The 19,977-nt window shown below is 41.9% G+C and overlaps 1 protein-coding gene and 1 pseudogene across 2 annotated transcripts in view; both read left to right on the top strand.

Annotated features, from left to right (window-relative positions):
• LOC117249646 (uncharacterized) overlaps positions 1 to 16,542 on the top strand; it is a 40,537-nt gene extending 23,995 nt beyond the window's left edge. For both annotated transcript variants that reach the window (XM_078165021.1, XM_078165022.1), the window contains exons 2-5: positions 10,119 to 11,602; positions 12,098 to 15,604; positions 15,729 to 15,783; positions 15,911 to 16,542. In XM_078165021.1, the coding sequence (XP_078021147.1) occupies positions 10,168 to 11,602; positions 12,098 to 15,604; positions 15,729 to 15,783; positions 15,911 to 15,938 (5,025 nt within the window). In that variant the 5' untranslated portion in view covers positions 10,119 to 10,167 and the 3' untranslated portion in view covers positions 15,939 to 16,542. The remainder of the gene's footprint in view (positions 1 to 10,118; positions 11,603 to 12,097; positions 15,605 to 15,728; positions 15,784 to 15,910) is intronic.
• Positions 16,543 to 17,140: 598 nt separating this feature from the next.
• On the top strand, positions 17,141 to 19,654 carry LOC144461829 (uncharacterized; annotated as a pseudogene).
• The last annotated feature ends 323 nt before the right edge of the window (positions 19,655 to 19,977 follow it).

Raw genomic sequence — 19,977 nt, 5'->3', positions numbered from 1 at the left:
AGTTGCGTGGTGATGGGTGAAACCCTTGAGATGTTATACCTTTATGTGATGAGCCACGCCCTCTGCAATATTCATTGCCTTATAGAAGCTCAGGTTTAGTAAGTTTTCCAACTTTTGCCAAGAGATAACTTTAGATATTGGTCCCTCGATTATGTTCACCGAGTTTCATGCAGATCGGTCAAACTTCGTAGGAAGAGATCGATTTTAAGTGTTTTTTAAAAAATTCAAAATGGCGGAAAATTTGTATGACCGGAAGTTATGGGTTCTTGAGGTAAATTTGTTCCTCATGAGGAGAGGCATCTCTGTGCAAAGTTTCATGTCTCTACGACATACAGGGCATGAGATATGCCTATTCAAAGTGTGCTATTTCAGTCGGTTGCTATAGCGCCCCCCTTTGGCCAATTGATGTAATATTTTGGATTAAAATATTTTTTATTTTACATTTTATGATCAGACATACATATCCCCATTCAAACAAACACACACACACACAAAAAAAAAAGATGTAGTATCGCTTCATTCGCATCCTCCCATTACCCTCTACCACCGTGCCAAATTTCACATGGATTGACCACGTCAGTGAGGAGAAAAATGTGGAACAGACACACCCACAGACAGAGTTTTCGTCATTAGTAAGATTGAGTGTAAAAAATAAGGTTGCAGTCATTACAGGGCGGAGTAGGCAGGGTTAAAAAAGGAATGTTTTTAGCTTTGACTCAAAAGTGGTCAGAGTCAGGGCTTGTCTAACATCATCTGGAAGGAAATTCCAGGTTTGTGCTGCATGATAAAACAATGCTGCTTCACCATGTTTTGTTCTGACTCTTGGGACGGTCAGTAGGCCAGCCCCAAATGTCCTCAGGGTCCTAGAAGGTTCATATGTTAGATGCTTGTCAGAGATATATTTGGGCAGAACCACAGAGTGATTTATACACAAGCAGCATTCTCTGAATGACAGGTAGGCAGTCTAAGGATTTTAGAACTGGAGTAATGCGATCATGTTTCCTAGCTAACCTAATCTACTAGGAATAAAAGCTTGGGTGAGCCTTTCAAGGTCTTGCTTTGACATTCTGCCTCTGACTCTAGCAATGTTTTTGAAATGGTAGTAGGCAGATGACATTACGGATTTGATGGGGCTGTGGAAATTTAAATATGAGTCCAGGATAACACCAAGGCTTCTTGTGAGACTCTTAGTTATAACACAGAGGGATTTGCGGTGAGAGCTGACTCTGTCTGTCTTTCTGAGGCCCAAAGACAGATTTTGAGGCAGTCAATCATTTATTTGCTCAATAAAGTGACACAGGCTTTCAACAGGTCCGTAATCGCCTGATGAAAGTGGTACATTTGCGTGTCATCTGCATAATTATGGTCAGCTACGTTATTATATTGTATGATCTGGCCTAATGGAAGCATACAGAGATTAAACAAGAGGGGTCCCAAAATCGCTCCGTCTGGGACCCCACGTCATGTCCATCTGCTCTGACTTATAGTTACCAATTGAGACAAAGTACTTCCTTTCATGAAGATATGACTTGAACCATTTAAGAACAGTTCCAGAGTCCGACCCAGTTTTCTAGTTTTTGTCACAAAATAATGTGGTCCACTGTGTCAAAAGCAGCACTTAAATCCAGCAGCACTAAAACAGACTTTGCCTGAGTCAGTGTTCAGGCGAATGTTATTTATTACCTTCATGAGTGCAGTCTCAGTGCAGCGATGGGGCGGAATACCTGACTTAAAGTAACTGAAGCAATTGTTCAGCTTCAAAACGTTGTTAAGTTGCTAGTAGACAACTTTTTATAGGTGATGGCAATGCCCATGAGTGGGATCATTCTAATCCTAGACCTTACTAGCTAGCATCTGGCTTGTGAATCTAAGCGGTGGGACAAGGGAGGGAATGGTTGTTACAGAGTCCGAGGAGTGTGAGGATACAGGTGGAGAGGTGGAGCAGTGTTATTTTTGTCATCCTGTGGCTTGCTCTCGCTCTGCAGGGGAGACAGAGAGGGATGCTGGAAGTTTTTTGGTTTCTCAGACTGGAGAAAATTGTCTTCAGTTGCCTTAGTCCATGTCTATTTAGGTGGGGTCCCTTTCCTCTGAAGAGGTTGTTCCGTTCCCAAAACAAGTTGAAGTTATCAATGAAGTTTCCTTGAATCTGTCTTGAGACTCACAGGCATTAGAAAGCCATGTATTGAGTGCAAGTAGGCAGCTGAATTTTTTTTTTTTTTTTCTAATAGTTTTTTTTATTTTTAAATTGTGTGACATATCACAATACAAAACATTGGATAGACAACACAAAACAAACACAGTAGACAGGACACCGCTAAGGATACAGCTACAGATGCAGATAGTTTTAAATATACCAAATAATAAGTTGCAAAAATTGAATTTCCCTTTGGGATTAATAAAGTACTTCTTAAATAACGGAATATTAGAGACTTTGATTAACATTGGGAGGAGGGATTCAAATATCAAAGATAGTTCAAAATGTCTATACATAAATATACAACTGCAAGGACGGCCACAATAAAGCACAGCATTGGTCTATTTCCAAATTAATACAAGCCCTAACCCCAACAAACAACCACACCTCAGTATTGGCAGAAATCCACTTTAACAAATATTTAACTCTTTAACTGTTAATACAAGCTACATAAGAAGTCCATATTTTCTCATATATATCCAGCTTTCCTTTCATTTTATAGTACAAATAATCAGATGGGATGTAGCTTGACAATTCTGCCTTCCACTGAGGTAGGGTTGGAGGAGCAGGGGCTTTCCAGTTGACAGCAATGCATTTTTTTGCAGCTATGAAAGCAAGATTGCAGAATTTCTTTTGGTAACAGTCACCAAAATTAAAATTACCAAGCAAACAGAGATGAGGATTGGGTATACAACTGAGATCTAGACATAGGGAGATAACAGAACATATTTCCTTCCAATAGTGTGTGAGTTTATCACAAGACCACAGCATATGCAAAAGTGACCCTTTTTGTCTTTTACATCTCCAACACAAAAAAGACATTTCTGAATGCATGGCATGCAGTTTTACTGGAGTATAGTATGTCCTATGCAGAATCTTAAATTGTAAAAGCTTATGCCTCCAATTGTAGGTGTCAGAATGTACATTTGACCAGATTTGCAACCACTCCTCCTTATCAATATTTTCCTCACGGTCATCTTCCCATTTTTTCTTAGTAGAAGATGTGTCATCTGGAAAAGCTTTTATCAAACCTTGGTAAAGTCTAGACATTAATTTAGCTGGTTTCTCTGATTTTATTAATACCTCCTCTATTACTAAAGATTTCGGTTCCTCCAATGTTTGTTGTATCGACTGGCTCATGTAGTGAATAGAGGAGAGAAGGGGAGGAGGGCGGTATCGCGCATGTGCGACTTCTGAGAAACAAAATAAAATCTCCAGGCATCCGTGACCAATAATCATTTACCCTAGATTTCATTAATTTTGAAATTGTTTGACCTCAAAATCGTAATCACGATCACCAGAGGATTAATTGCACAGCTTTAACTATAACATGTTTGATTCCAGGGTTGTTTGACAGTACCTGGGAGAAAAGTCCACTTAGCATGGCACTTGGATGGCTGTATGTGATGATCCTTTCATTGTTTACAGCACTGATAACACCTTCTCCAACAAGGAGGAGCTCTTTCCTTCATTTCTGGCACAGGCTCTTTGTCCTTGTGTGCTTTGTGCTTCTTCTGCGTGCCAGTGTTAGTTTCATGTTTTCCCTTATGAATGAGATCATTTTTTATTCCATGCTTCCCATTCATGAAATTGCTTTCCGGCTCATTCACTCAACAGACAGTGGTCGATATTTGATTTTTGGCTGTGGGCCCGGCTGCATTTCTTCCTGCGATGCCATAATTTCCTTATTTGTTCTGTTTTGGCTTAGCACAGTGTTCAACATAACATTTTTTCCCCTCTGGCCCCCCGGGCCAGTAGTTCAGAGTTTCACTGGCCCCTTGTATATTCTTACTGGCCCGAGTAAAAAAAGAGAGAGGAGAGAGAGAGAGAGAGAAAAAAAAAAAAAAGTCTATAAAACTTAATTTCATGTAACATTTCGTTTAACTCCATTATACCTCGCCCTAGTGCGTGATGGTGTATACAGCAGTCCTCACAGAAGCTGATGTATGATGTCACAGCCTCTGTGTACTCATCCAGACTATTGGTGGCGGTCCTGAAAACACCCCAGTCAGTAGTGTCCAAATACGCCTGGAGATCCTTTACAGCATCACTGCTCTACTTCTTAGATGACCTCACAACAGGTTTACAGAGCTTTAACTTCTGCCTATATGAGGGAATCAGGTGGACGGTGGCATGGTCAGAGTGGCCCAGTGCAGCGCGGGGGACGGCGTGATAGGCATTATTAATAGTTGTGTAACAGTGATCCAGGATATTCTTCTCTCTGGTTGGACATTTTATAAACTGTTTGTATTTGGGGAGTTCATGGGTGAGGCTACCTTTGTTAAAGTCGCCAAGGACAACAACTAAGGAGTCTGGGTAAATCCGCTCCACACACAGTATCCGGTCAGCGAGCGTGTGCTGTACCTCCTGCACGTTGGCCTGCAGTGGGATGTAAACACCGACCAGAATGAATGAAGCAAACTCATGGGGGGAGTAAAAAGGTTTGCAGTTGATGAAAAAAGATTCCAGATCAGGAGAGCAGTGCTGCTGGATCACTGTCACATCATTACACCAGCCACCGTTAGTGTAAAAACAGATACCTCCACCTTTAGTTTTGCCAGAGAGTTCCGTGTTACGATCCACTCTGAAGAGTTGGAAGCCTGCCAGCTGCAGCGCAGAGTCCGGTATCAATCCACACAGCCACGTCTCCGTGAAGCACAAAACTGCAGATGTAGAAAAGTATCCGTTTTTCACCATCAGTAGCTGAAGTTCATCCAGTTTATTGGTCAGCGAACGCACGTTGGAGAGAAATATACATGGCAGCAGTGTGCAGTGTCTGCGTTGACGGAGACGCACAAGCACACCGGCACATTTCCCTCTCCTCCAGCGTTTCACTGCAAAGGTGAGGGCACCGTTGGCCTAAAAGCCCAATAAATCCACCAATGGCTCGAGGAAAGTGGGGAAAAAAGTATCCGCTGGAGTTGTTCACCTGACAGCCTGATATATTAGCCTACTGAGGTAATGAGAAAGTTAGCTAATGGGGCATGCTGAGCATAGAACGTCTCACTTGGCTTACAAACCACAGAAATCACGCACACACACAATGACTCAGGCCTGGGTGCGTCTGCCACCAATATCTTTGGAACAGCCTCTGGGCTTTTTATCCGCTTCCGTTGGCTTTATAAAGTTAATGCATCGTGCGTCATTTCAAACTCAACACTTCCTGAATTTGTTTCAGATGAAAAGCCCCTTATAACCTCGGCTGAGAGAATCCCTCCATTTTCCAAATAGGCTTTTATTGTGAAACATTTGCAGGAACTTGTGGAGGATTCAGTGACTTGTATGTTTGCGTACGGTACTTCAAATGTAGCTTCTGTTGGAGCAAAATAATTTAAATGGTCGGGAGCTGGGCCAGTTAGCTCGCGACCTCGCTCTTTTCCTCTCAAACTCAAATACTCAGAGGTAAAAAAAAATCACTGGAGACACGTAGAATCAGATGCAACTGAGTTTAATGTGCTCGCAGGCAACAAACACATCACAACCCAATGAGTCAAGCTCCGGAGCAAGACTGAAATTTCTTTGTTTGCGCACTTGTTTTTATTGTAAAGATTTTCTGCTGAGTCATCTCTTTCTTAATCCTTCCCACTTGGATCTGATCGTAACGATATCCCACCTCTGCTGAGTCACTTTTTCTCCTTTCATCCTACCACCATAATGGTGTCATATTTCTGCTGAGTAATGTTTTTGCTAGACAATCTAAGACCGCCTCCTCTTACTAGGGTCATTCTCAGGACAAGCTGTAATTCCCCTAATTTTCCACCAGTGTTTCTGAGCCCATTCTCATGCTATTTTTAGAAATGATGCCTAGGTACTTCTCCACCACAATGCTTAAATGCTCAGTGAGCGTGTGTGTCATAGGAATACATGAAATAATAAACCAGTGTGTAATTTGTCAATGCACAGAGTACACTGCTTCAACACGTATCTTTTAAAAGTCAACTAAAAGGTACAGTATATGTCTTTAGTAAATCAGTACATTACACTACACTCCTTCCATCTGCTGGCACTTTTTACATTACTACAACAACAATTCGGCTGGCACATGAACAGACACAGTGACTGAACTAATAAGAGATGGCTCATCAAATTTGTGTGTTACCCTCCTTAGCGGAGACTTTTTTCTGCATTTTCTGCAGACAGGGTGACTATCTTCAATTAGTTTCCCCTCAGCATCCTTATAAAATCCAAAATACGTCCTGACTTCAGACTTTGTCCTTTTAGAGGGGGAAAAAATCTGCGGAGCACTGTCCGTGCGGGTGCCTTCAGTGCCGGGAGCGTATCTATGTTTCCAGGGTTCTATGTTTCCCGGGTTCTATGTTCCCCACTTAACCCTGCAAAAAAAGGTTCTATGTTTCCCGGGTTCTATGTTGCCCACTCAACCAAGCGGGAAACATAGAACCCTGGAAACATAGGGATGACCCCTCGGTGCCTTCTGCCATGTTTTCAGAGGCCAAACATTGCAAACTGCGCATGTGTCTGAGGGACTACTGCTGCTACTTTTCCAGGCAATGAGCAGTATCACCGTTTTTCGAAGTGGGGTAATCAAATACGGTTTTAATGATAATTAAAATTTGAAACAGTAATACTAACTTTACCTAATTTTACCGCGGTTTATCATTTTACCTGTAATCGTTACATCCCTACCTTATATACAAAATGGCATGGTGGAATAATGGCGCAATATTCCTGCCTTGAACAGGCAGTGTAAAAGGTGCCAAGGACTGAGTGCAGTGGCACTGTCTGAAGTTTGTGTTCAGAGACAGGATGAGAAGAAGGGTTTTCATCCAAATGTAGCACGCATTTACTGAATTTCCAGAAAATTGGAAAATGGAAATGTAAATTTATGCCATACCTTTTCCATCCTCAACTGTTTAATAGTTGTAGTTGGTTTATTTAGATAAGCAGTAGGTGGCAACAATTCATTAGTCATACTTCTACTGTTATTATACACATATGATTATTGTCACACATGTATACTGCCAGATATTAATATATACTTTCAACATATTGTACCACAGTAGCCAGAATTATAACTATAATATTATTACTTTCATTAATGTTGCTGTAAGCTACTGTCATTACCGTCTGTCCTGCATCTCTCTCTCTCTCTCTCTCTCTCTGTCTGTCTCTCTCTGTCTCATTGTGTCATATGGATTACTGTTAATTTATTATGCTGATCTGTTCTGTACAACATCTATTGCACGTCTGTCCGTCCTGGAAGAGGGATCCCTCCTCAGTTGCTCTTCCTGAGGTTTCTACCCCCGTTAAAGGTTTTTTTTGGGGGGGAGTTTTTCCTTATCCGCTGTGAGGGTCCAAAGGGCAGAGGGATGTTGTATGCTGTAAAGCCCTGTGAGGCAAATTGTGATTTGTGATATTGGGCTTTATAAATAAAATTGATTGATTGATTGAACAAAGCCCCTGTCGAAAGAATAGGGTGCAATTAAATGATGTAATTTAAACAGCACCAGTCAAAAACCAAGAAAAAATGAATGTATTAACACAGGGTTTTGAGCAACTAATATTACAGCTATGTGTTCTTTGAAGAGTTCTGGTAATAGCCTTGTGTGTATACATAGGCATATTAAAAGCCATCCAGAAACGGTGAAGAGAGTTTGCAGTGGCCACTGCAGTGACATGTCAAGACTGAACATCATAATTTATTCGCTGAATCTGTTTGCATTACACTTAGTCACATTTACCTTTTATTAATATTCCATTTTTCCATCTTTTTTGTGATATGTCAAGATTCTTTTTCCAAATGTTTGGCGTTTCCACGCAGGTATTTATACCTCTGCACCGGCGATAGCCATGGCTAGAGGCATTATGTTTTGGAGTTGTCTATCTCAGTAGTTTCTGGTTGACGTAGATCAAAGGTCAAGGTCACTGCTACCTTGTCTATCTCATTCTCTTGAACGCAGTGTTTCAAGAACACCATGAGGGAATTTCTTCAAATTTGGCACAAAGGTTGACTTGGACTGGAGGAGTAACCTACATGAGTTAGATTATCATGGTCAAAGGTTGACTTAGACTGGAGGAGTAACCTCCATGAGTTAGATTATCACAGTCAAAGGTCAAGGTCGCTGTGACCTTGCATCCATCTTCTTCTCGTGAACACAGTATCTGATGAAAAGCGTGAGGGAATTTCTTCAGATTTGGCACAAATATTCACTTGGACTCAGTGACCTGAGTTAGATTTTAGTGGTCATGGGTCAGGGATTAAAGTCACTGTGACCTTTTTGTCTCATGAACATGAACATGATATTTCTAGAATACCATAGGCACAAACATTTACATGGACTCAGTGATGAACTGATTAGATTTTATTGGTTATAGGTCAAAGGTCAAGTCTGTGTGACCTCATCTGTTTCATTCTTGTGAACATGATATCTCAAGAACACCATAAGGGAATTACTTTAGAATTGATTCAAACATCCACTTTTAATAAACTGATAAGAATTTTGTGGTCAAGGTCAGTGTGACCTACCAAAATATGTTTTTGGTCATAACCTCAAGAATTCATATGCTTATTATGACAAAACGTCACACAAATGTCCAATACGATAATATAATGAAGTGATGACATTTTTTATTCAAAAGGTCAAAGGTCAACTGTGACATCATAATTTTCTGCATAAAACATTTTTCTGACTATTATTCAATGTCATATCTAGGGAGCAGAAGGGGAAATGCTTAGTCAGTTTACTTAATTAATGACACTCATTTTGGGTGCCCACCTTGAAACTGTGCTTATTGTACAGATCTTCTGTGCTGTCGTTGGGACAATGGGTGTGAAGTATCTATGCTTTCACAGACATGGATGTAAACTGTTCGAGAAACTTGAGTGGTGTGCAGTAAGGAGGCTTAAAACTGCGTGGCAGTAATTCTCGTTATTTCTCACCTCTTTCCAAGCAGGTGTAATCGTAGTGTGTACATTAGAGTAGGGTGTACATAAAAATAATGGACACTGTAGCGTTGGTTACAAGAACCATCCATTTTGGTTGTTGAAGCCACAAATTTAGCTAACTTAGTGTGGTTGTTGGTATTGTTACAGGAAGGACTGTACAACAGGTGCCAGAGCTCTGCAAGGACATTTTAGAACTTATTTAACATTGTTCGATATCTGTTAAAAAAACATTTGAAAAGTAAGTTCCCTTCCCTTTGAGAGTATCTGGTACTTGAATTTAGAACCACCACCTGAGCAGCTCTCAAATAAAGGTTGAGGAACTCGCCCCAAAAGAAGAGGTTGTTGAATGCAAAGCCTCATTTATGGTAGGACACTTGATACTTTTGATGAGTTTTGCTTGATAGAAATTTAACAGTCAGGTGCCATTTTCAATCTATGCTTAAGTGAAAGGTTTAGGGTCGTCTCCATTGTAACTAGAGACACTTTTTTTTATGGTCCAAGACTATTTGTAATGTTAAGTGATGCATAATCTGCACCAACAGCTGTTTAAATCACAGAAATATCCGGCTGTATATTTGTTTTTAACGAAGCCCTATCTACATTGAATGTTGAAATATTTTGGTTCAGTTAATATCTGCTTCCAGTCAGCCTGGTGAAGGAAATTTGACCAGCTGTTGTCTTCTCATCTTACTATGAGCTGCAGCTGACTGAGGGATACTTCTGGGGAGAGAGATATGAAAAGCATGTCAGAGTTGGTGTGGATTGGATTGAAAACTACTATATCCATGGCATTGTTAGTAGCACTGCAAAAATGACTATGTCCGCAACATAACAAACTTTCCAGGTGTGTGATATGAAAATAAAGTGTCAAAATTTCATAATTTCTGTCGAGCAACACTCATCAGTGGTATTAAGCATGCTACCAAAAATCTGGCTTTAGGTTCCCTGCTTAAAAAAAGACACATAATGTAGTGATTATGACACTAGTTGACCACTGATTTTCCTTTGTTTGTTTTCTAGACCTGAGAAGTGAACTGAAGTCATCGCTTGAAAGATTGCTCTGCATGCAATGCGATCTGGATTTCCACACAGCCAAGGAGGGGCGTATTCTGCGTTCCAGTGCCGGAGTAATGTTGGTGTTCTCCCATCACCTCAGGACATCAGTACTGCACCTGTACCAGTGGTTCAACCTGAAAATGGAATACAAAACAATATGGTAGCCACTCAATATCCTGGGGAGCTTAGAGTGGCTCACACTCCAGCTAAGTTGAAGCCAGGCTATTCACAATCACAACAAAATTTCCAGGAACTCCACCACCATCAGGAGTCACAGGCAAACAAAGTAAGCACTGGGTTGCAGCATCCGTTACCCACAGATAGTAAATATACTTCTTGGAACAGTCACCACCAAATAAGCAGAGAAGATAATGCTGAATTTCATACATCAGTACATGTCTCTAAACAATGCAGCAGTTACTCTGGGACATTGGTGAATGAGAACTCTGTAAGACAATCTGTTTATAATGGTGGAAAACAAAGGGAATGCCACAGGCAAAATTTTAGTAGACATTCCCTGAAAGGGTCAAATTTGAACAAAAATCCTGGACTACGGCAAAGACATTTGAATTCTGCTTCATCACCCAGTACCATTGCCACTGAATCTTGTCCACTGCTGCCTGCCTTACAGAAAGGAAATGATTCAGATTCCAAATACTCTACCACATCGTCGTCTTCATCAGAGGAAACTAATGCCAACAGTGAGGTCATTACTATTACAAATCTTTCAGATGGAAGACACTGCAAAGCTCAGCAAGTCAAGCAGCAGGTTATGTTTCCTTTTCCAAGCAGTCAGTCATCCACAGAAAATGTCCATCCTGTGAGAAAAACAAAACCGCCTACAGATGACGATATACTGGACTTTGTTCATAAAAGTATTGCAGAATATCAGACTATTTTAACTCAGAAAAACATAAAGTACGAACATTCCAATAAGGACTCAGACAGGGTCTACTCACCACAGCCTGACAGCATCATGCCAAAGGTCAACAGTGTGGCCCATCTCCCCACAACCTCCGCCCCTGACAAAGAAGATGTGGAATGGCAAAGTCTCAACTGTGCTGTGACTGAGCAGTATACTGCTGCAGTTGGACAAGAACTTGAAGAGGACAGTTCAAAGGGCAGCAAAACAAATGCTGAATTTACAAACAGGGTTAAAGAGACAGGTGACTGTGCTACATCTGCATCAGAGAGGCATTCAACAGGTAAACTAGTCTCTGCTGTAGAAAGCTCGAAATGTGCTGCCAAAATTGAACCTGTTGAGAGTGCATCAGGTGAGGAAGCATTCTCCATGAACACTGTAAAAAATCTGCTTTATGAAGACATACAGCCAGCCACAAAACCCCCAAACCCGGAACATGTGGAAGTAAGCTTTCCAGCACGTTCTGAAAACCCAATGTATGAAGATGTAAGTGAGGATGAAAGTCAACAGATGGAGGATATCGCTGGTGAGACGTTGTCACATACACAAGCACCTGAACACAACGTTAAGCAGTCACTATTTGAAAATGACAGTTATTATTGTGCTACGTCTGCATCAGAGAAAAATTCATCAGGTACACTAGCCTTTGCTGTAGAAAACTCAAAACATGCTGCTGCTATTAACCCTGTTGAGAGTGCATCAGTAGATTTTAATTTGTCAGTAAAAAAGCACTTGGATGTAATTATGCCTGCAAATGGCAATTGCAAACTTGTTTATTCAGATGACTGCGACTATAAAGCACTTGTTGATAGCAATGATAAAAGTTTCTATAGTAAATGGTGTTATAAGTACTTAAAGAATGGCATGGCCACTCTTCAGTATTCATTAACTGCACTGAAGGAGCTCATTGCTAGTCTGGAGAGTGTAGAGACCATTGCAGAGATGGAGAATTTTTCTGAAGTTATACTGCAACAATTTTGGAATGGAAATATAGATAACATTCATCTTTTTACATCCACAGAATATCAACAAATAATGAGGGAAGTTGCTTTCACCTGCACAAAGAATGAAGATGAGAGTCGAGTGGTTCTCACATCCATGCCTGGAATGACCCTGGATGATCTGACTGAGAAGCAAACCAGTTTAACGCTCAACTGCAGCATGTCACAAGAACAAAACAATTCTCTTTGGTCAAATTCCAAAGATTTGGACACAAAAGTTGAAGTGCCTGATGACAGAGAACGATACATGCCAGAGCGGCAGAGTGGAGCCCTAAAATTAGTGGAGGCAGAAGGGTTGGACAGTGTGCAAAGTATAACTGACATCTCAGAGGATCTTCAAACCAAGTCAACTTCAGTCGCACCTAAAAACAAAACATTCCAATCCACATCACTCAGTAAAAATCTAATCGCAAATACAAAGAAAAAGAAAAGCATTGATGATCAACAACATTGTGGTGTTACCAGTAAAAAAGCAACTGCTCATTCCAAGTTAAATTCATCACTTGATAAAACTCAGATTCAAAATGTAGTATCAATTCCTATAAACCACAGTGAATGGCTGAGCACCCAAACAAGTTGTGAAGATCTAGGAGAGGACGCAGGGTGTGTGGATTCACAAACTGATTTAAGCATGTCACTCTCTGAAGCCAAAAAACATGCCCCTCCATATGAAAGCGAGGGTGAGGAAGCATTCTCCACGGACACTGTAAAAAATCCACTATATGAAGACATATCAGATAATGACATGCCACAGCTGGACACAAAACTTCCAAACCTAGAGCACTGGGAAGTACGCTCTCTAGCATGTTCTGAAAACCCAATATATGAATATATAAGTGAGGACGAAAGTCAACAGATTGAGTATATCTCTGGTGAGACATCTTCACCTACACAAGCACCTGAACCCAAAGTTAAGCAGTCACCATTTGAAAATGAAGCTTATGGACTCGTGCAGGGTCAGGCTCTGATGACGACGGATATCATTTCAGATGAGGAACTGATTCCAAAGAAGCAGGTTTCACCAGAGATAGAGGCACTTACTGTAGCACAACAATATTCTAAAACTGATCCTGGTTTTGAAGGTCAGTTATGTCCAAAATATGACAGTGAGCAACAGGAAAACCACTCTATTTCATGTAGTCCTTACCCCATTTTGAAAGATAGAGAGGAGACTGATGATGAGATGGATGATGACTGGTTAATAATTCCCATAGTTGTGTCAGACCTTAACTTTGAAGCACATGAGCAAGACCAGGATAGCCCACAAGAAAATGTGCATGATGTTTGGGAAACAGGGGAAAAAGAACAGCAGTGTGACACAATTCCAACACACTGGCCATCTCCAAAACCAGAAGCTTCAGCTTTTTCCCCTTTAGAGGTATTTGACACACTTGCAACCTTACAACAAAAGACAGCTATGGAAATTAAGACAGTGGTTGAGTTGGCACTAAGGAGGAGCACACCTGAGCGTGAAATGGACTCTGAGGGAGAACCACTTACACCCCAGAGCAGGAGAGAGTCTGTAGACAGCTGTGAAACTGAAGACAGCCTTGATTACTCACCCGAATTAGAGCACAACTTTATGACAGTGTCCAAGAAATTGTTGGAGAGCTCAGCACCTCTGCCCTTAGAGACAGATGTAGTTGTGTCTGCAAAAGAGGGTGTAAACTCTGATGTGACAAATACGCAAAAAGTTCAAACCAGCTGCTTTAACAAGTCTAGCAGTTTGCAAAGACTTGGGGAGCTGATTAAAGTCAAAGCTGCATCTAAGCGTGTTCATCCCAAAACCAATGGAAAAAAGATTTCAAAAAAGGATGAGATATTTATCAGTGGTTCTGATTCGGAGGATGAATGTGACCAATATTGCAAAAAGAAGGCAAAAAGGAAGAGATTTTTCTCTTCAAGCTCAGACGACAGTGAAGATGCTGGGAACAGTTGGTGTGAAACTGTTGAAAAAAAGTTTCAAAATAACAGCCTGCCATCTAGAGACTTACCAGCACAGCAGCAGATGATTGGCACCAAAGCTCCCTCTGAGCATGTTCAACATAACGGACAAAATGTTTCAAAAGAAGAAATTATTACAATCCATGACACTGACTCAGAGGATGACAGTTACCAAAACTATAAAAAGACAAGCAGGAAAAATTATTTCTCTTCGGGGTCGGATAGTGATGATAACTCATGTGTAGAAGAAACAAGAAAGACCTCTCGAACTGAGGACAGTGAGTGTGAAACTGCTGAAGAAGAAACCCAACTCTCTTTTACAGACTCAGCACTGTCACAGCACCCGTCTAAACTTTATGTTACACAGTATGAAGAAGTGATGCAAGATGCATGCTCTGATGTGTCACACAGTGTGAAAAAGAGTGGACAGCCGATTGAAGCTAAAGGTGAACGTGAGCATGTTCAAAACACGACCAACAGACAAAGGACCTTAAAAAGAAGAGTAACTTTCTGTGATTCTGACGAAGTGGTTAAAAAAAGCTGTTTTAGCCAAAAGAAAGCAAATACACAAGATCTACTCTTGTCAGAATCAGAGGATATTGGTGATGACTTAGTTTCTGCAAAAAACAGACCTTCAACTGAAACTGTGGGGCATCTTTGTAGAACTGGTAATGCCCAGCCTCACAAAAACAGACTGTCATCCAAAGACTCACCAGAGAAGCAGCGCCAGTCTGCGGACAAGGAGTCCAACTCCACATTGGATCCTAATCATTTGATTCCTCGCTTTCTTCTTGTGAAACCCTCCCAACCCGCTGAAAGAATTCACAAGCAGGATGAAAAAGGAACTCTGCCTCCAAAGACCTCCACAGTATTCAGCAAAAAGCCTGACATCTGTGAAAAGAATAAACCACATTTGTACAGAAATAAACAAGGAAGATTTGTGCCCAAACCACAACCTGAAAATGATAAACACCACGCAAAGGAGAATAATATTCAGGCCAAAGTACCAAAATCTAGAACGGTTTCAAGACAGCTTCCCTTACCTAGCCAGGACAGCCCATCCACCTCCCTCAGGAGCTTGCCTTCCACAAGTGGACAACTTTCTGAAGCCAGACAACGCTTAGCCTACTCAAGAAATATATCTCTGCCTGGAGAAACCACATCCTCCAGTAGTTCTACTTCATCTAAGCAGAGCTCATCTATTCCTACACAGCATTTGTCTTCACCTAAACGACACCGGTCTCACAGCACCCCCTCAACATTAAATCCCTGCACTAACACAAAAGGCCCATCATTTTCTGAAAAATCATTACGGGAAAGACTGGTGAAAGGGTGGAAGGAAGGTTATACCCCAGTTCACTTCCAGACCAGGAGAAATGGAAAAACTAGCCTGGGAATGAAGGAGGACTTGAGAACTTTGAATAATTCATTGAGGGAAGCTAGACCAGGACCAAGTCACCGTGACAAGGTACCCAAACAGAGGCACAACTTGCACAAGACCACACCCCTCCTGATGAAGAGGAGCAGGACTGAGGCCATACAGAGGACAAATGACATACATCGGGACCCCACAGTAAAACTAAGTGTGTTCTTTTGAAGTCGCTAAAATGATCATTATTTGTCGTTAATAAATACATATAATAGTCAAATTAAGTTTTTTTTAAGGTGTCTGATTAAAACCCATGTTCCTAACCTTTATTTTTACAGAAGGCTTTGTTGGTAAAAATTACAAGTGGAAAAACGGTGACAAAGCCAATGAAAGGTAATACATTTTCATATGCATAACAACAATTGTTTTAAAGCCAACAGACACATTGTGTATTTTTCATCTGGTTTTCTAGTTTGAGAGATACAGGCATAATCCATTTCTTTCCTGCTGTTCTTTGTAGAATTGAGCTGGACTGGGAAGACAAGTAGACCCCTCTGAGACCCAGTCAGTGAGGGAAAAGGTGGCAGCTTCTACAATTTGTTTCACTCCCAAACTGACAGGTGCTTGATGAGTGAAAACATCAGTTACTGTTGTTGTAATTAAGTGGATCTCCTGATTTTCCAAAGCATTTTCTGTATTTTAACAGTTTGTGTGTGTGTGTGTGTGTGTGTGTGTGTGTGTATGTATATATATATATATATATATATATATATATATATATATATATATATATATACACTGTATGTGTATCACTATCAGATGCCTATTGGAATGGCATTGTTTCTGAATGTTTAGGTGTCAACAAAAAAATTGTTCTTTTTACCAGCTACCTCAAAATGTATGAATATTCTGCATGAAGTTGTTCAGTGTTTTTGCTTTGAAAACAGTTTATATTTGAAAATTTTCACCTTTTTCAGATGTTTCAATCCTTTTTTTTTTTTTTTTTTTTTTTTTTTTTTAAATTTATCATATGTTCGGATTTGTTTTTTAACTTTTTTTACTGTGAAAACTTGGCTCTGATTGCAGTATTTTTGTGTTGCATCTCTTTTGAAAGAAAGTTTATGTGAAAATGCATAAAAGGCCTTAAACAAACTATTTGTCTCGTGCTCTTCTTTTTCAGCACTAGACCAGTGCCTGTGTTAAACCATATATTGTACCTGGTTACATGTGAAATTGGCAGCTTCAAAATTTTGACTCCATAGCTTTGAGATTGGGGGTGGAATTAGCCTACATGAAGTCAGTTTTTGACTGCCTGCATGCCTTAAGGTATAGGCTATGGCAAGAGATTTTAAAGTTAAATCAATAGGGCTGACTAGTAGTGTTTTCACTAGTGGAAATCGTTGTGGCAGTCTTGTCTCAAACTGGGGCCAGATTAGTCCAAAACAGCTGCCCAACAATCTACAAAAAGCCACTTTTAACTATTCAAAAAGAAACCACGCTGGATTCCCAACAACTCTCTGGAGATGAAAAAAAGTCTGATGCAAAAGCAGAGTTTCCTGTGTTCTCTAAGACAGCAACACCAACAAACTCAAGCCCGGTCCTGGGAGCAGACTGAATTGTTATGAACACAGCACTCTTTATGCAGTTTTTCTAGGGGCTGGAAGGTCCCTCCTTCCCATTGGTCACTCAACCTCCGCTCAACTCTAATGGTGTCTGGCAAATAAGGGAAACTATATAGTCATAACCGCTCATGCCTGGCTGCGTCTGCCACCAGTATCTCCAGGACTTCCTCTGGGTAATTTTTTAATAAGGTTAGCATTGACATCATAAATCAGGCTAGTTTACATAGACATAGTAAATGGTACCAAAGGTGTACATAGATATAGGCCACCATCATCCTGGTACAGGTCTCCATGTGCCTAGTAGCAGGTGGAATGGCCAAAGGGAATTATGACTACACGCAGTGGAAAGGTTACATTCTGTTCTAGTCACATCTGTTCCTTGCCTAACACACACAAAGAATATGAGATATATGACAACCGATTACTGTGTACTCCTGTGCTCTAAGCAGTGTGATTAACACTTTTTAAATCAGGAGAGACACGTTTTTATGGTAAAAGAATATTTATTAACATGTGAACGAATGAATAAGAATGTGGAAAGTCTTTGGCGATTAGACCCTGTAGAGATGGTTTGATTTAAGGAGAGTGATGAATCCATAGTCCAATAGGGAACCCCTGGGAAGTCTGAAGGAGGTTGAGGAGGTCATCAAGGCAGCCTGCACAGCATCTACCCTAGGCCGCAGTGGCGTATCCTACCTCGACTACCAATGCCTACGTGTCCATACCACACAAACTGGTTGAGCTTGCTCTACACCTTCACCATGTTCCCAGTAAGATCAAGGACCTGATCCTGAATTATTATAACAATTTCAGGCTCAGGGTCACATCTGGGTTAGAAACATCAGACTGGCATCACCTTGGGAAAGGAATAATAACAGGCTGCACCATCTCTGTTACCCTCTCCGCCCTTGCAATGAACATGGTGGTCAAGGCTGCCGAAGTGGAATGCAGAGGGCCCTTAATAAAGTCAGGTGTACGACAGTCCCCCGTAAAAAACATCACAACAACATCAATCCTAGGGAGCAGGTGGATTTTAGAAGGACTTGAGAAACTCATCACATGGGCAAGGATGAGTTTCAAGCCCTCCAAGTCAAGGTCCATGGTGCTGAAGAAGGGGAAAGTAATTGACAAATTCCGTTTTTCAATCGCAGGAATTGTATTCCCATCCATCACTGAGTAACCAGTCAAGAGCTTGGGGAAGCTCTTCAACTCCAGCCTAAAAGATTCTGCTGCCATCCAGAAGTCCAATGAAGAGCTTGGAGCTTGGCTCACCAAGGTGGACAAATCCGGTCCTGCCTGGTAGATTTAAAGCCTGGATCTACCAACATTCCATCCTGTCCGGAGTCTTGTAGCATCTGCTCATCTACGCAGTCCCAGTGACAACAGTGGAATCCCTCGAAAGGAAGATACCCTGTATGTACAGGGCAGCTATCCTTCAGCGGTCTCACAGAAGAGTTCATGGTGGCACACACAAGAGAAGCCCTGCAGTACAGGGATTCCAGAGACTGTAAGGTGTCATTAGCCGGCATTGAGGTGAGGACAGGAAGGAAATGAAGGCAGAGAGGCAGTGGAGGTGGCGGAGTCACACTAAAGGCAAAAGGCACTGGTGGGGGCCTTGGCAACAGGAAGAGCAGGCTTGGGCTACTTCCCAAAGATCCAGGTCAGCAAGGCCCGGGGCAAGGAGAGACATCAGCTACTCCAGGAAGAGGTCCGGGCAGGCATGGAGGAAGAGCAAGTGTGCAGGGCAGTGGGACTCTGGCAGCAGGGGAAGTGGACGGGGTGGGAGAGCACGTTGCAGTGTAAGGTCACCTGGTCTAACATCATGCAGGCAGACTTCCATCGCATCCGGTTCCTTGTGCAAGCAGTCTATGAAGCTCTGCCAAGCCCAGCAAACCTCCATGTCTGGGGGAAGAGTGAGACACCTTCCTACCTCCTTTGCGGCTCTAGAGGCTCCTTAGAACACCTCCTCAGCAACTGCCCAAAGGCCCTGGCGTATGGCCGCTATCTTTGGCGTCATGACCAGGTGTTCAAAGCAGTTGCTGAGAGCGTAGCCTTAGCCATCAGCACCAGCAAACACCATCATTCTCCCAAGAAGGCAATCCTGTTCATCAAAGACGGAGAGAAACCCTGAGCGCGTCCACAGACAACAACAGGCCTCCTCCACACAGCCCCTGATTGGCAGCTGCAGGTCGACCTGGGAAAGCAGCTGCAGTTCCCCCAGCACATCACAACAATGATCCTCCGGCTAGACATGCTCATCAACTCTGAGTCTTCAAAACATCTGATCATGCTGGAACTCATGGTGCCCTGGGGAGAGCGGATTGAGGAAGCCAATGTGAGGAAACGCACAAAGTACCAGGAACTGGTGGAGGAGTGCAGGGGCAAGGGCTGGAGGACATTCTACAAGCTGTAGAGACTTTGCAGGGTGCTCACTCTGCAAAGTCTTTGGCTGATTGGGCGTCACAGGGGTGGCCAAGAAGAGGGCCATCCAGTCTGCAAGTTAGGCTGCAGAAAAAGCCACAAGGTGCACTAGGGATGCAACGGTCCTCTGTAAAATATTGAACCGTTCGGTCCACCCTGCACGGAACAATATGCCCTTATGGACCGCGGGTTTTTGGGTTTTGCAATTAGTTTTACATTGATGCTTTCGAGGCCACTGTGTGTGTGTGTGTCTCCCTATCCACAGGCCAAGTCCATGGATGTATAAAGAGAACGGCCGAGTCAGCCTGCTGCACAAAAGCCCTCCCCGCAAGTTAATGTCCAATCACTGTTGTGGCTCCGCCCTCTCACCCCCTCACAAATAACAAATTCCAGCACTTGAATAGGCTGGATCACAACACAGCAGCATGTCAAGGGCAAAGTCAAGCAAAATAAAGAGATAATTTTGGGTCTTTACGCACAAAACACATACCGAACCGAAACCGTGGCCCAAAAACCAAGGTACGGACAGTGCCGTGGGCTTCCT

This window comes from Epinephelus lanceolatus, chromosome 23 (genome assembly GCF_041903045.1).
Source record: "Epinephelus lanceolatus isolate andai-2023 chromosome 23, ASM4190304v1, whole genome shotgun sequence".
NCBI lineage: Eukaryota > Metazoa > Chordata > Actinopteri > Perciformes > Serranidae > Epinephelus > Epinephelus lanceolatus.
This window is presented reverse-complemented; position numbering and strand designations above follow the sequence as displayed.